Raw genomic sequence first — 15,641 nt, 5'->3', positions numbered from 1 at the left:
GCCACACCTACCAATCTCTCCCAAGTAGCTCTTCTCCCTCATGACTAAGCATTCAAACATACGACCCTACAGGGAACATTCTTATTCAAACCACATTTTACTCCCTGGCTGCCCTGTCAAGGGCCCCATAGACTCAGGCTCAGAGGGATGGCACAGCCTTCCTAGGAGGACCAAGTTTAAGCAGTTGTTAGAGCTCAAACCCAGTGCAAACTGCTGACATACCTATTTAACATATCAAAGTGGCCCTGGCTGCCAGGTTCTCCTGGCATCCATTATTCTCTACTGGTTAGGGCCGGGCTGCCCTTTCCCCAGTTGCCCTTCCCTATACAACCCAGCCATTTTGGTCACTGGGCTCCCTTCTCATCTATTCTTTATTCTCCTGGTCTTCTCTTTCCTCTTCCCACTCTCCTCACATGGCCCCTCAGGGTCATGTTCACTCTGCATTCTCCTAGATCTCACCCTTTGGCTATGCTCTCCCTCATATCTACAACTAAAAAGTTCTCCACCGTACATAGGGACAGTCATGTCCTTCCTTTTTCTTTTTTTCCAGCTGATTGCATAATGACACCTCCCTGCTCAACCGTATATAATAAACATGCTGAGCTTCCAGAGTGCTGACATTTCCCTAGCCCAAACTACTCAATCCCAGCTTTCTGTGTGTCTGTCCATATGTCCTTTCTTTATTCCCTCAATGCCATAGCCACATCTGTTCTTGGAGCCTTGCTGGATGCTTGAGAATGCTTAAAAAGCTCTTGAGTTTATATTCCTAAGGTTATATAAGCAGTAACAATTGCTGAGGCAGCGTCTCTAACTAGCTAAGCTGCCTGAAGGTGTGTAGGAGCTTTTTATGGGTCACAGCCCATGATGGGGCAGGCTTTTTGGTATTTATGCTTGTAGAAGTAACTAAGGTAGACTTGGATGGAATAATTTCATTGGCATGCTGTTGGTGTCCTTTTTGGGGTATAGAGACATTTGTCCCCATCTCCTGCAAAAAGTCACCCAACAAATACCATTGTAGCAATGATGTAAAATGTTAATTTTGAAAACACTGGTTTGTACAAGTAGTTATATCACCTAAAATCTATCCATACAAAAGAATAGCCTATGGTAGTTTTAAAACTTTGAAAGTTTTTAAAATCTAGTTTTAAAAATTGACTTTTAAATTTTAAAACAAATCTATACCTGTATATGGAAGCAAGTTGTAGAATAATGTATATGCTGACAGTTCATTTATGTAAAGAGGCAGATAAAGGAGAATGTAATGGGCAAAAGGCTATCTGCCAGTTTCACAGAAAGCACCTGATAGTGGTTACTCTTTGGGGGAGGAATTTTTAATCTTATTCTGTGCTAGGATTTACTCTACCATGAGAAATTACTCACTTAGTTGTCTAAAAATGTGGAAAGGCTTTAGGGCTGGTGTAACTGCCAGGTGCTCCTTCCGTTTCCCAGAAGTAACAACTCTGACTGAGACTTTATCATGTATGAAGAAATGCCTAGGCTATAAGTTTTTGCTTGTTCCCTGACTTCCTTTTAATTTAAATTACCCATCTATTCTGTTCTCTGTGTGCCACATGGCTGATTACCTTTCCTCAGTTTCATGTGTCCTTCCTTCTCAGAGTCCCAAGGCAAATCACCCCCCCACCTCCCTGGTATCCCCACACTCACCCCTGTCTTTTTCCCAGAGTTCATATCTCTCTGCCAGAACTCCCACCACCTATTTCCTGCCTTAGCTAATAGGCCATTATCTTTTTATTGATAGGTGATGCTTACACACACACACACACACACACACACACACACACACAGACACACGAGATTCCTTCTACAGCTGGGTGACCATTACTCCCAGCTATCCTAGTGGCTGAGGCAAGAAGTCTGCCTGATAACATACAGAGCAAAATAGCATATCTCAAAAGCCAACCAAAGACTTTAAAGTGGAGATGGAGATAAAAGCACATCCTGCTCTTCCAGAGGACCTGGGTTCAATTCCCATCTCCCACATAATGGCTCAACCTTCTAACTCAGGTCAGAGGTGATCTGGTAACCTCTTCTGATCTCAGGAGGCATTGCATACATGTATGCACAAACAGGTAGGCAAACCAGTCATACACATAAAATAAGGCTTTAAACATAAGCATTTGATAATTATACATGAGCTAATTATACCTGTAAAATGTAGAAAGCTAGAAATAAAGCAATGAAAGAGCTAGAGATTTAACTTCACAATTCTTATCCTCACTTTACTAGGTAGTAGTTATAATGTACAAACTGTTAAAAAAATAAGAGGACAGATTACACCAAGGGAAAGTTACAAATCTATTTTTTTTTTTAATTTTCATTAGAGAAATATCTGTACAAGATTTTGGTCCACTTTCTTCTTTTGTACTATTCAAGTCAATATTTTGATTCGCTTTCCGATATCTAACATGAGAAGTAAATATTTCACATGAGAAAATCAATATAATTTAACGTAATTAGGTGTGCTCTTTATATTGTTCACCTTTCCCTTCCCAATCCCCATTTGAGTGGCTGAGCTGAGTCTGTGATCACACTCAACAGTGCAAGTGTCTGCAAGTGTAATCCGAATATCAGTCACTGTACTGAATGATCTCCAGTTAATATCAAATCTTCATAGAGATGGTCATTTCCATGATGACTGCAGCCACTCTGGTCATGTTTGTATTTCCCAGCATCATTTGTAAAAATTAAGGTGTGAAAGACATTCTAAAAACTTCAGAGCCAACATCTGCATAACTACTTATAGTCATGCTGTGCTGAAGGGCCCCTGGACAGCAATTGCTTCAATTTCAATTCGACTCCCCTGTAGGAAAAAAAGAGTCACAGTCTCGATCATTTAACACAAATTTAGGTTCAATAATACCTTTTAAGAACATACGCTACTAATGGAAGCATAGTATTTTGACCATTAATCTCCTCATAGAAAACAAAGAATAGAGAGAATTCACTAAGACCCTGCAATATGTCAAGCTACCATGCTAGGTACATTCATATGCATGGGCTCATTGGATTCCCGAAGGAGTGGGAACTGAAATTGGGAAACACGGCACTGTCTTCAGAAAGGCTGGGAAAGTTTCCCACTTCACAAAGACAAACAGTGGAGGATCAAATCCATGTCTTCTGATTCTAAGTTTAAAGTTCTTTTAACTACACCCAATACCTTCGCTTTGACAATGACCCTTCCCAGTGACAACTAACTAAAACAACAACAAATGCCACTCCTAGGTGGTACAGTGTGTTTACTGGCAAGTTACAAGAAGGGAGTAGGAGCTGCTGCTTCCTGGCAGGCGTACAGTATGGGCAGGAGGCCTAGGAAAAGAGGCCCCAGTGAGGGAACACCAAAACCAGAATGGTGGCATTGTGTGCCACTGGCTTAGAGAATATCGTTCCAACTAGATTCTTTATTATATGAGAGCCAGGTGATTTTTTTTTAATTAAGGTAAATAGTAATACCCCAATTCTCTGGCCAATACTCTAAAATACAGTAGAAACTTGCAAGGGTGTAAGCTCCCACCTTGCTAGTATGTTGAGCTTCCTTCAGCGAGAGCAGTGTCTAGAAGCCCCCACATAACTCTATACTGTGCTTCATGTTCAGAAGGCCTTACTGAAACCACCTTTCAGAGGTATGACATCAGACTGCAGGAAGACACCCAGGAGGGGCCAGCAATTTACCACTCCTCCAGGTGAAGGCTCTGACTACAGAACTAACACCCCAGCACTAACTTCCTTCTCTAAGTAACATTACAACACAACTGCTCTTAAGGTTTCTCTTGTCATTTAAGTCCTCAGATTGTGCTGCTTTATAAGATTTCTTAGCTTTTTCCAGGTACATGACAGTTATCAAGGTATTTACTTTTAGACTCTATATTTCTGAGATCAGGAACTGAATTAATTTTAAGTTTCCTTTCAGAGTGATGGGCCTCATGTACCCATGTGCACTGGCATCTTACTGAGTACTTACTTTGGGTAAAGCGGCGACTTGGTAAGCAGCCCTGGCAGGAAGGTTACCCTGGAAATCTGAATGCAGAACAGTGTCAGGACAGTCTCCATACATGAGCTCTTACTCAGCAAGAGAAGCAAGAATCTGGGAGCTGCCTCATGGCTGCCTATTCCCACAAATGACGCTTCCGAAAAGCTGACATTTGGATTGTCTGACAACGATATTCTGCCACATGACTTTATGAGCTTTCTAAGTATTCTATAAAACATTGAAACACAGAATCTGGCTTTTTGTCTTATAATGATGAGAACAGATTTGGGTTTTACAGTGATTCCTGTGAACCAGTTATCAAAACAGGGAATGGCTTCTTATCATCAGCGGGGGCTTTCCCATGAACCTCTGGTCATTTCTTCTGCAGAGAATAATAATGATGTTTTTTTCCAGGCTATACCCTCATTTCATCCCACCAGAAGACAGGAACCCACTTTCCCCACCATGACAATGACAGCAACAGTAGCATTTGCTCAGAGCTTACATGACAGCATCTGTTCTGTTTTTTTAGGATAATAATGTAATCATTTCAACAACCTCCTATGGTAGCAGAATACAATCCTTACTATACACACTACTAAGAAAGCAGCATAAAAATGTTAAGTAACTCCCTAGGGATTCTGAGATAGCCAGAACAAAGATGGTAGTTAGACTATATCACAGCAATAGCAGTCAGTCTGTATGTCTAAGCAAGTTTAGGGGAGGGCTTACAAACACCAAAGAAACAAATTAGAAAATTAAGTTTTAGGAAAATGAATTTGTAGGGTTTACATATGTTAGAGTTTTAAGAATTGGGATAGAAATATAGTAAATCTTTTTCATGAGGGCATACTACGATATGTTTCCATTCATTTCAACATCTCTGTCACTTTCATTTGACAATGATACTCATTTATATTAGTAGATATACTTCCCTTTAAAAGTAAGTAGGAATAAAGACAAATTACTTACACATTTTGTAGATTTCATTGACAGTGCCAAAGTCATTTATGTCGGCCAGAAGAACAGTTGTCTTTACCACTACAAGATATATATATATATATATATATATATATATATATATACACACACATATATATATTTTTTCATTAGGTTTAGCCAAATTTCATCAGACTCAAAACAAGACTTAGAAATAAAATGTACAGCTGGGCAGTGGTGGTGCACGCCTTTAATCCAAGCACTCAGGAGGAAGAGACAGACGGATCTCTGAGTTCAAGGCCAGCAGCCTGGTCCAGGACAGCCAAAGCTACACAGAGATACTGTCTCAAAACTGCCCCCCATTTTTTTTTATTTGATGACTATTGATGAAAACAAGATTGAAGAAATGAAACAGTGTTGTTTCCTAGACCACTATGAACACAACCTTTAGCAACAAAGACATAGAATGACATATTATTGGATATTATATGTCCTCCACAAAGACCAAGAAAACATCAAACACACACTAACAGTGTGGAGGTGTGGCTGACTGGTGGAGTGCTTGCCTCACACGCATGAAGCCCTGAGTTGGATCCTGAGCTCTGCAAACAATATAAAAAACAACACCCATCAGTTAACAGTGCAGAAAGATCCAGTTGCTCACCGTTAGTGAAGTCACAGCCTGCAGCTTTCAAAATCTCACCCAGGTTTTTAAGAGCCTGTGAATCAAGCCAAAAAAGGTCAAAGATGCACATGTTATGTAATTATGTTACTTGATGTTCCACACAATTCAATTTTGTACTGGTTTTCTGTTAGTGGACTGAATCGTTCTGAAATGTAGTGGAAAGCCTGTATTATATTGTAGGAATACCAGAATGGAGATGGTTATGGTGTTGTACTTGGGAGGTTAAGGCAAGAGGATGAGGAGTTTAAGGTCACCTATGGATGGATGCATACTGAGTACAAAGCCAGCCTAGGCTACAGGAGACCTAAGGTCTCAAAATCTAAAACAATGGCCCTTCCTCTCAAATCCAAAATAAAACCTCAAACAATCAAAACATTATTAATGAATTAATATATGTTTTGACAGGAGGTCTCTGGAAAAACATTAGTTTTAAAATCCTAGCATCAACTTACTTTTTTAAACTAATTCTTCCTCCCACCTTAGGTGGTAACAATATTTTATTTTTTGTGTTTCTTTTTAAAGATTCATTCTTTTTCTTTTCTTTTTTCAAGATTTATTTATTTATTATGTATACAATGTTCTGACTACATACCAGAAGAGGGCACCAGATCTCATTATAGATGGTCATGTATAGCTGGGCAGTATAGCTGAGCCACCATGTGGTTGCTGGGAATTGAACTCAGGACCTTCGGAAGAGCAGCCAGTGCTCTTAGCCTCTGCGCCATCTCTCCAGCCCCATAATACATGGATAAAGCAAACAATTCAAAATCTAAAAACAAACAAAAAACCCCAACCCACATACAGTGAAAAGGTCTCTTTTGTCCCTTCTCTCCCACAGTGGGCTCAATGGTTAAGGACATTGGCTGCTTTCTCAGAGGAACCATGTTCTATTCCCAGAATCCACATGGTAACTTCAACTATTTATAATTCCAATTCCAAAGGCTCTGACTCTCTTTTGGCCTCTGTGAGCACTAGGCACACACACAGTACACAGACAGACACACAGACAAAACGTCCACCCAAATTTCTTGTATATATTTCTGGAAACAGTAAATGCTTATACTAGCATAACCACATTTGTTTGTTTGTTTTGTTTAGACAGAATTCAGGCTGGCCTCAAACGTACTATGTAGCTGAGGATGAGCTTGAACTTCCTATCCTCCTGCTTTCATGTCCCAAATGCTAGGATTAAAGGTGTGCACCACCACAAAAGGATCTTAAACACACATTTTCTTAAATACCCAAACATGTAGGTAGCATATGGTACATATCATCCTGTATCTTTGTTTGATTTTACTATGTAGCAATCTATATTAGAGAACTTTTCATAAAATTAGTTGCATAGATCTAGGATAAGTATTCTAATTCCTTAAAGACAGACATTTAGGTTGTGTTCTATCTTGGGTCTTACACATGACATAGTAAATGCATTAAATTGCAATTTAATTCTATTAATGGATTGGAATAGAATTGTGTGTGTGTGTGTGTGTGTGTGTGTGTGTTGCTAGGCATTGGATTCAGGACTTCCATTTATGCTAGGCCTCTTTTTTTTTTTTTAAGATGTTGCATGTAATCACTGATATTTTTCTTTTACTAACAACTGTTGCCTTTGCCTTTTTAACTTCTGTAGTGGTGACTTACTTTGGGGAGAGGAGGTTAGGTCAATGACTCTGAAAATAAACTTTGCAATCCATTTGGACACATCAGTATTTGATTTTGATAACAGAGGTGATAAGGAGGTTGCTCTCCCTCTTTTCTGTTGTTGAACCATCTTAAAGGGGCTACAGTGATGGCCCATGGTTACAACCATGGTTGGATTCCCAGGACACACATGGTGGTTTATGACCACTTATAATCCCAGTTCTAGGAAATCCAAAAGGCACATAAGTGGTGTACACACATACATGCAGGTAAAATATTTATATACATAAAATAAATAAATCTAAAAAAGTTTTTTAAGTCTTAAATAAAATAGTGAGTAGTTGACAACAAATTCATCTGTTGATTTCTACCAAACTACTCAGGGTCATGGACTATCAATATAATACTATTCAATGTTATACTACTACTATAAAGTAGTAGAAATGGGAACCTCCCATGTGAAGGATGGCTTACCTGTTTAGCTTCTTCTACTACCCCTCCTGGCACAAGCTGTCCAGTAGAAGGATCCATGCCTATCTGTCCAGAAATGTAAACGGTCCTGTCCACTAGCACAGCTTGGCTGAAATGAACAAAAGCCAATATATATGTAAAATAGACAACATAAAAGCCAATGCTAAAATAGCAATTCAATAAGATACAAAAAAGTAAAAGCTGTAAAATTAAACCTGGTAAATTTGACTTTTAATAAATTAAAATTTTGTTTATTGACAGACATCTTTAAGAATGTAAAAAAAAGTTAGAGGTTGGAAGAGAATGTTTCCAACATATATCTAACAAAGGACTTGCACCCAGAATATATGAAGAACCTGTAACTAAATATATTAAGATATACAACCTAATGAAATACAGACAATTGATTCTGGTAGATACTTAATTAAGATATACAAACAACTAAGCAGTACAGGAAAGCTGCTCTAACATTATTAGTCATTAGAGCTATGCAAATCAAAACTATAAGATGCCGCTGACATCAAGCAATGTCAGTAACACATCACACCAGTGAGAATAAAACACACTGGAAAAATGTAGTGACTGGAGCCTTCATACATAGTTAATAGAATACACTCTAGAAAACTACTGGGCCATTTCTTAAATTTCAACACATACTCAACATGTTATTCAGTATTATTTCATTCCTTAGGCAACTATGTAAATGAGAACTTAAAAAGTGTAAATGCTTTACAGGAATGTTTAGAAACAACATTCTAATAAACAAAACAAACCACTGCTAGCTGCAATGGATGGCTGTACACTGACAAGTTCCAGCAAGGACAAAATAAGAGCAGCCTGGAAGCAGGGTAGGGACTGAACACCCACACAAATGAGGACTGTTTGGGGGTGAAGGAAATGTTATAAAATTTGAAGCCAGGAGATGGTGGCACAAACCTTTAATCCCAGCTCTTAGGAGACAGAGGCAGATGGATCTCTGAGTTTGAGGCCAGCCTGATCTACAGAATGAGTTCCACAATAGCCAGGGCTACAGAGTGAAACCTTGTCTTGAAAAACCAAACCAAACCAAACCAAACCAAAAAACAAAACAAAAGGCAAGAGCCACCAGCACCTGGCTCAAAATAGTACTTTTGGGGGGATTGCTTTGCTTTTGTGACAGGGCTTCTTCATCATGCCGCTCTGGCTATCCTGAAACATGATGTGTGGTCAAGGCTGGCTTGAACCTTTGAACCTACAGTGTTCCTCTTGCTCCTTACTTCTGCCTCCTGAGTGCTGGATTTACAGGTATGTGCCACCACACATATAAATGAATAAGACAGTTTTTTTCTTCTTCTTCCTTTTTTTTTTTTTTTTTTTTTTTTTGGAAACAGTGTCTCATGTAGTCCAGGCCGTTCAATAACATCACTATGAAGCTGATTTTGAACTTTGGATCTTCCTACCATCACCTTCCAAATGCTGGCATTACAATTATACACCACCACCCGCAACTTTAAGGAACTTTCTTTTTGTTTGTTCTCTTGAGGCATAAGCCCTGGCTATCCTGAAACTCTCCACACAGATCAGGCTGGCCTTGATCTCACAGTCTGCCTCCTGAGTGCTAGAATTAAAGGTGTGTGCCACTATGACTGGTTTTAAGGAATATTTCGGCAAGGCCTATTCTTTCTACCTCCAGAGTATCTTAGACTATAAACTTCTGAGGGTAGAGATACCACATCTCTGTAACTGTGAGGGGCCTAGGTGAGTCTCCACACACAGCAGGCATGCTGTGTTTGCTGCTGCTGCTCTGCTCTCTAAGCACTCAGTACCACCAATACTGGCTGTCACTAGCCACCTTCCTTGCAGGACCTCAAGTGCCGGAGCTCTATGCTGACAACTCTGAAAGCTGAGGGTTCTCAACTTTCAGATAACTATTGAGCTTGTTAATGTGTGAGTTTTTCTCAGGTGGAACAGAACCATTAGTTAATACTACTGACTGCCACTTGCAGAATTAGGCCATCTGCACTAGGCCCATCACAAAATATCTTCAGTTCTCCCAACATCTGAAAGAGTTTAAACTCAAATGCACTATCAATAATAAGAAACCTTTATGATAGTAAAAATACATCCATTTACTTTCAGAATATCAAGAATAATCATTGGAGCTGAGACTATTTGAGTTTAAAATCTAAACTCTTAAAGATGTTTAGTCATGAAAAAACAGTTGACTACTGAATATTTTCTGGGCCTAAGAATCCTACTCATTCATAGTTGTAGGTTCCAGAAATTGTTTTATTAATGTTTTCTTTTTAATTATTTCAGGGCTGGAAAGTTGGCTCAGTTGTTATGAGCACTTGCTGCTCTTGCAGAGGACCTAGGTTCAATCCCAGGCATCCACATGGTAGCTTACGGCTGTCTGTAACTCCAGTCCTAGGAGATCTGGCAAGCTCTTCCTCCCCTCCCCCCAGCCTCCTCAAATATGCAGGATACATACATACACCCAAGCAAATTTTACAAATTATTTACGTGCATCTGTGTTTGTGTGAGTGTATGCCATATTTTGTGTGGGTTCCCAGAGGCCAGAAGAGGACATCAGATCCCCCAGAACTGGAGTTACAAGATGGTTGTGAAATACTTGATATGAGTACAGGAACAACACTTGGATCCTGGACAAGGGCAGGAAGTACTCTTAATTGCTGCCATCCCTCCAAGTTCTAATTTAAAAAATATTTTGTGTGTTTGTTTGTATGTATGTGTGTGTGTGTATGTGTGGTGGGAGTGGGTGTTCACACACACACACAAGCTCACCATGGTGGACATGTAGAGGTCAAAGGACAACTTGTTGGAGTCAGTTCTCTCCTATCATTTAAGTCCCAGGATCAAACTCAGGTCACTGGGTTTTGCAGCATTGATGCTTTTACCTTTGAACCATCCCACCTGTGTAAGTTCCAGAACTAGAAAAGCATTTTATTTTACTTCCTAGCCAGAAATACATTAGGCATGATGGTTCAAACCTATAATCCTTATACTTAGGATTGCCATAAGTGTGATGCCAGTCTGGGATGCCATAGTGAATTCTAGGCTGGCTGAAACTACAGAATGAGATTATTTGAAAAACCACACATAGAAAAAGTCTCAGCCAAACCAAACCAAGCTCAAAATCAGGGGTAGTAAACCTTCAAAAAGCATTTCAATTAAGTTTTAAGTCATGTCTGTGCCACATTATGGCAATGCTAATAAAACAGGGAGCCACTCAATAGCACTGATGTTGCAATCCCTCCACGCTCTGTCCTTTGTATCCTAAAATGTGTTCAGTTGTGCTAGCTAATTAGTAACAACATTCCATTCATCCCAATGCTGAGGACTGAAAATTGCAACACATTAGAATTCTCTCTAGAGAGGGCCTAGAATTTAAAAAAGTATTCTCATCACAAACTTCACGAAAAAGAAAAGACTTTCTTTCCAAATGGTTTCCAAAGTATATGTGCATATGGAGGCCAGATGTGGACACCAAGTGTTTTAATCCCTCTCTACCTTATATATTCTATTCAGTCAGGCTCTCTCATCGAGAACTCGGTGACTGGACTAGTCTGTCTAGTCATCTTACTCTGGGGAATTTGTCTCTGCCTCTCATACACTGTGCTCACAGGAGGGCCACTGAACACAGGTTTATGTAGGTGCTGGGTGGGGATCAGACTCTGGTCCCTATGCAAAGCAGTCAAAACAGGATAAAGGAGGCCTACACTTTGGGTAGGGGGCTTCAGGACAAAGCAAAGCTCCCTAACATCTTTGTTAAAGATGTCTTTGTTCTGAAGGAAAGAAGTTATTCTTGTGTAACTAATCACCAATGGGTGAAAGAGCAGGATTGGGAGGAGGAGGGGGAGGAGGGGGAGGGGGAGGGGGATGAGGAGGAGGAGGAGGAGGAGGAGGAGGAAGAAGAAGAAGAAGAAGAAGAAGAAGAAGAAGAAGAAGAAGAAGAAGAAGAAGAAGAAACTAATTTTTAATTCCATAATATCTCCTATTTTCACTCAGAACTTTCTTCTTAAAGCGACTGGTTTAGACTAGTCACAGTGCAGTGCTGAGAAAGCTTCCTTATTTACACTTGGGAACTAGTGTTACTGTTATGTTCAGTTAGATGATAAAGAAGCAAACTAAGAGAGACAAAGTCATTCTTTAACGTCACAGCAATAAAAAGAAGCCAAGTTAGAATTTATATCCAAAGTCCAATCCTCTTCTCCCTGACAAAGTCCAATTCTTAATTCCAACTTTTGAATGTTTTCCCAGAAGGTCAGCCACACAGTGAATCATACTAAGATAATTCTTTTTAGTTTTCTTAAAATTCTTCTAAGTTGGGAAACAACAAATGAAATTGTTCAGACTGAACCCTGGTGTCCATTACACAACTTTCAAATTGTATTATGCCACTTAGTGGAGTGACCTTGGCAAATCATTCAACTTAGCATATGTCAGCTCTTACATCTGAAAAATGGAGTTATAGCTGTGCTGTCAGTGGGGGCACATACCTGTAATCCCAGCAGTCAGGAGGCAGAGGCAGGTGGATCTCTGTGAGCTCCAGGCCAGCCTGGTCCACAGAGCTAGTTCCAGGACAGACAGGGCTGCACAGAGAAACCCTGTCTTGACACCCACCTCTCAGCCCCAAAAAGGAGTCTGTAATAGTAACTGTGCTCAGGGAACACTATCCAGTGCTTTAAGAAAGCTTCAGCCCAAGCAGCCACTGCGGCTCTGACTCTTCTTACTGCATTAAGGACTGAAAGAATTATTTTCAGAAAACAAATTTAATAAAGTGATCCCTTAAAAGACAGGGTGGGATTACACCCAGGGCCTTACACATGTCCACATGCTCTTTCGCTGGGCGACATCCATCCTTAGCCAGAAGTACACTAACATCATGATTACTATGCTGTGTGTTTGCCCACGCCTGTGTGTATACCCACGGAGTCAGAAGAGGGTGTTGGAGCTTCTAGAGCTCGAATTACTGATGGCAGTAAGTTGACTGATGTGGGTGCTGGGAACCAAACCTGGGTCTCTGGAAGAGCAGAAAGTGCTCTTAACTGCTGAGCCATCTCTCCAGCCCCAGCCAGAAACATTTTTTTCTTCATATTTTTTTATTTTTAAATAATTTTATACATTCACTTGTATCCCAGCTGTAGCCCTCTCCCTCTTTCCCTCCCAATCCCCCCTCCCTCCCTCATCTCCTCCCTGCCCCCTTCTCAGTCCACTGAGAGGGGCTGTCCTCCTCTCCTTTCTTCTGGCCCTAGCTTATCAGGTATCTTCAGGATGGTTGCAATGTCCTCATCTGTGGCCTAGCAAGGCTGCTCCTCCCTCAGGGGGGAGGGGAAGCTCATGAGTTCATGTCAGAAACAATTCCTGTCCCCCTTAGCCAGAAACATTTTTAACAAAAAGAGCAGGTCCAAGGTTTTGAGCCAACTACAATATGTAAATAGAATTTTGGAACTTACTAACACTCCTTTTGCCATTTCAAACAAAATGTGCACAAAGTTATAAAACACCAGGTACACAATTTAGGAGGAAAAAATAGTTTAATTGCAAGACTCTCTCCCTCAAATCTCTCCATTCTGTATTCTTTTTCCTCTATGCCCTCACTTCCTCCGGTAGGAGTGCCAGTCCGTAACAAATTAACTTTAAAGAGTCAAACTTCATAACACTGCCAGAAATGAAAAAAAAAAAAAAAAAAAAAAGCCTTAACATTTAACCTGACTATCTTTTTCAAGGAACTTTTCCAAAACTTTTTTCTTTCTCTGCTCCAAATTAGAATCAGTTTTCCTACCTTTCACTTGGTCTCCCACTCCATTAAATTTCACTTCTAGCCCTACTATAATAATCACTGTTCTGCCACATGTGAGTTGGGGGCTAGGGTTTGAGTTCAAATCAAGATGCCACTTGCAAACTATATGACCTTGGAAAGGTTGACCTTGAGCTTGTGTTTTTAAAAAATGGAGAGACAACTTAAAGGAGAAAAGGCAGTTGTCATGATGCCTGTCATAGAACATTTAGTAAACTAATGACTCCTTTTCTTTTCCATATATAGATGAAGGCCTTTCACACTGGATTACTTTCTGCACAGTTTGAATCTGCTAAGTACTTGGCGTGCTCTACACATCTTCCTCAGTTCTAACTTGGCAGCTGTTGAAAATCTCCAGCTGACTGACAGCAAAGAGACACTACAACAGAAATTACTTTTTAAAAAGGAATCAGCTTTAGATATACTTTAAGTGAAGGCTTAGAAAGAAATTAGAGAGAAGAAAGTTTATAAGAACCCATAAGATACAATGCAGTGAATTTCAAAGCTGAGGCATTTTGAGAAATAAGGTCTTAAGCTAGGTATGCTGGTCCAATCTCAGTGCTAAGAATGCTAAAACAGAACAGCAGGCTCCAGGTTAGCCTGAGCTACAAAGCGAGACCCTGTCCTTCACAGCCCCACAAAATGAAGTGAAAAGAAAGTACCATTTCTATTTAAAAGCACTTCTCCTAAGTGGAGATAAAGCCAAAAGATAGTTGTTTTTGTTTTTTTTTTGTTTATTACATATATGATTAGCTCTAGTATATAGGGCAATCTCAGAATCAGCGTTGGTGTTACTTGCTTTTTGTTTGTTTTATTTATTTTTTTGTTTTTTTTTAATTAAATTTAATTTAAATCACAGGTCATTCACTTGTATCCCAGCCATAGTCCCCTCTCTCTTTCCCTCCCAACTCCACCCTCCCTCCCTCTGTTTTCTTTTTTTGAGACAAGGTTTCTGTGTGTAGTCTTCACTGTTCTGGAACTCACTTTGTAGACCAGGCTGGCCTAGAACTCACAGAGATCAGCCTGCCTTTGCCTCCTGAATATTGGGATTAAGGGCATGTGCCACCACTGTCAGCTACTTGCATTTGGTATTAGTGGTAAAGAAGCATGGACAAACCATCAAACACATCATAGTGAATTCCTGTATATGGTAAAGTCCAGGGACTTGGATAGATATATGAGTATATGCTGAGTATTGCTGTCCACATGAGACAAGTATAGCTGTTGCTGGGCTTTACTCTTGTGAGTTAGGAAAGGGTTAGATTGAACTTTTACAAGTCAGTAAAAGAAGCCTGTCACAGCGGAACCGCACAGTGTATGATCCTTTTTATAGGAAATGTCTCTAAAAGGTGAGCCCTACAGTGATGGAAAGTAAATACACGTAAGGGATTGGGGGAAGAGGTCATGTGGAATGAAGGCTTACAGCGTAAAGCTTATTTCAGGGTGGATGTAAATGTTTTGAGAGTAGAAACTGGTGATGGCTAGACAGCTTTTGAGCTTGGTAAAAGCCACTGAAATGTACCTATTAAAGGAATGACAATTTATGGCTTATTATGTCACAACAAAGTTGTACGAAAACCAAAACCAGAATCCACCAAGAGGAAAGCCGAGGGCGCTGGGGTGCGGGATGATACCACTTCTAGTCAGAGCAAGCAGGTGGCACGCTTAGCTCCGGGGCCAGGCAGCTCCAGAGCGGACAAAATCCTACGAGTGCAAGCTTCTGGTCACACTAGGGCTCCCCTGGGGGATTTGGGAACACTGTCCCCTTTCTGATCTCAGTTTCTCCGCCCGTTATAAGGAGTTGGTTCTGACACCCAGCGGCCGCAGCTCCAAAACTCACAACCCCGCACACAGCTGTTCCCTCAGCGCTACCGTAAGAAGCATTACCTGTAGGCACCAATGGCCGCCGGGGCTTTTGTGGTGCTGATCACCTTTCTGATTATGGACGACATGTTAATTCTTCCTTCTTGAAGACCGTCCAGAAGAAGAAAACACAGGAACTCTACTCACTCTTCTCCACACCAACCAGACCGCCCTAGGTGGTCGGGTTTTAAAGCCTCGTGGACGCCCCGGGCGAGTTCTTAGGCATGATGGGAATTGTAGTTCCCGCGCGCCTC

At 40.5% G+C, this 15,641-nt stretch overlaps 1 protein-coding gene across 2 annotated transcripts; it reads right to left on the bottom strand.

The window, feature by feature from the left end:
- Positions 1 to 2,303: 2,303 nt before the first annotated feature.
- Positions 2,304 to 15,570, bottom strand: Rida (reactive intermediate imine deaminase A homolog). 2 transcript variants are annotated; one of them, XM_021660500.2, is made up of 6 exons: positions 15,412 to 15,570; positions 7,728 to 7,833; positions 5,592 to 5,646; positions 4,961 to 5,029; positions 3,980 to 4,035; positions 2,304 to 2,821 (listed from the first exon to the last, which is right to left on the bottom strand). In XM_021660500.2, exons 1-6 carry the CDS (start codon positions 15,474 to 15,476, stop codon positions 2,765 to 2,767), a joined length of 408 nt encoding a protein of 135 aa, XP_021516175.1. In that variant the 5' UTR covers positions 15,477 to 15,570; the 3' UTR covers positions 2,304 to 2,764. The 2 variants fall into 2 exon arrangements, with proteins under 2 accessions (XP_021516175.1, XP_021516176.1); XM_021660501.2 differs by lacking the exon at positions 4,961 to 5,029.
- Between the last annotated feature and the right edge of the window lie 71 nt (positions 15,571 to 15,641).

This window comes from Meriones unguiculatus, chromosome 1 (assembly GCF_030254825.1).
Source record: "Meriones unguiculatus strain TT.TT164.6M chromosome 1, Bangor_MerUng_6.1, whole genome shotgun sequence".
NCBI classification, from domain to species: domain Eukaryota; kingdom Metazoa; phylum Chordata; class Mammalia; order Rodentia; family Muridae; genus Meriones; species Meriones unguiculatus.
This window is presented reverse-complemented; position numbering and strand designations above follow the sequence as displayed.

What these genes read in the sequence shown, in the direction of transcription:
- Rida (XM_021660500.2), bottom strand. Translation starts at nt 15,476, where the DNA reads ATGTCGTCCATAATCAGAAAGGTGATCAGCACCACAAAAGCCCCGGCG. An exon ending in CAATGAAATCTACAAAATGT is followed by an intron (nt 4,036 to 4,960) that starts GTAAGTAATTTG and finishes TTCTGCATTCAG; the next exon opens with ATTTCCAGGGTAACCTTCCT. An exon ending in AAGTCGCCGCTTTACCCAAA is followed by an intron (nt 2,822 to 3,979) that starts GTAAGTACTCAG and finishes TTTTTCCTACAG; the next exon opens with GGGAGTCGAATTGAAATTGA.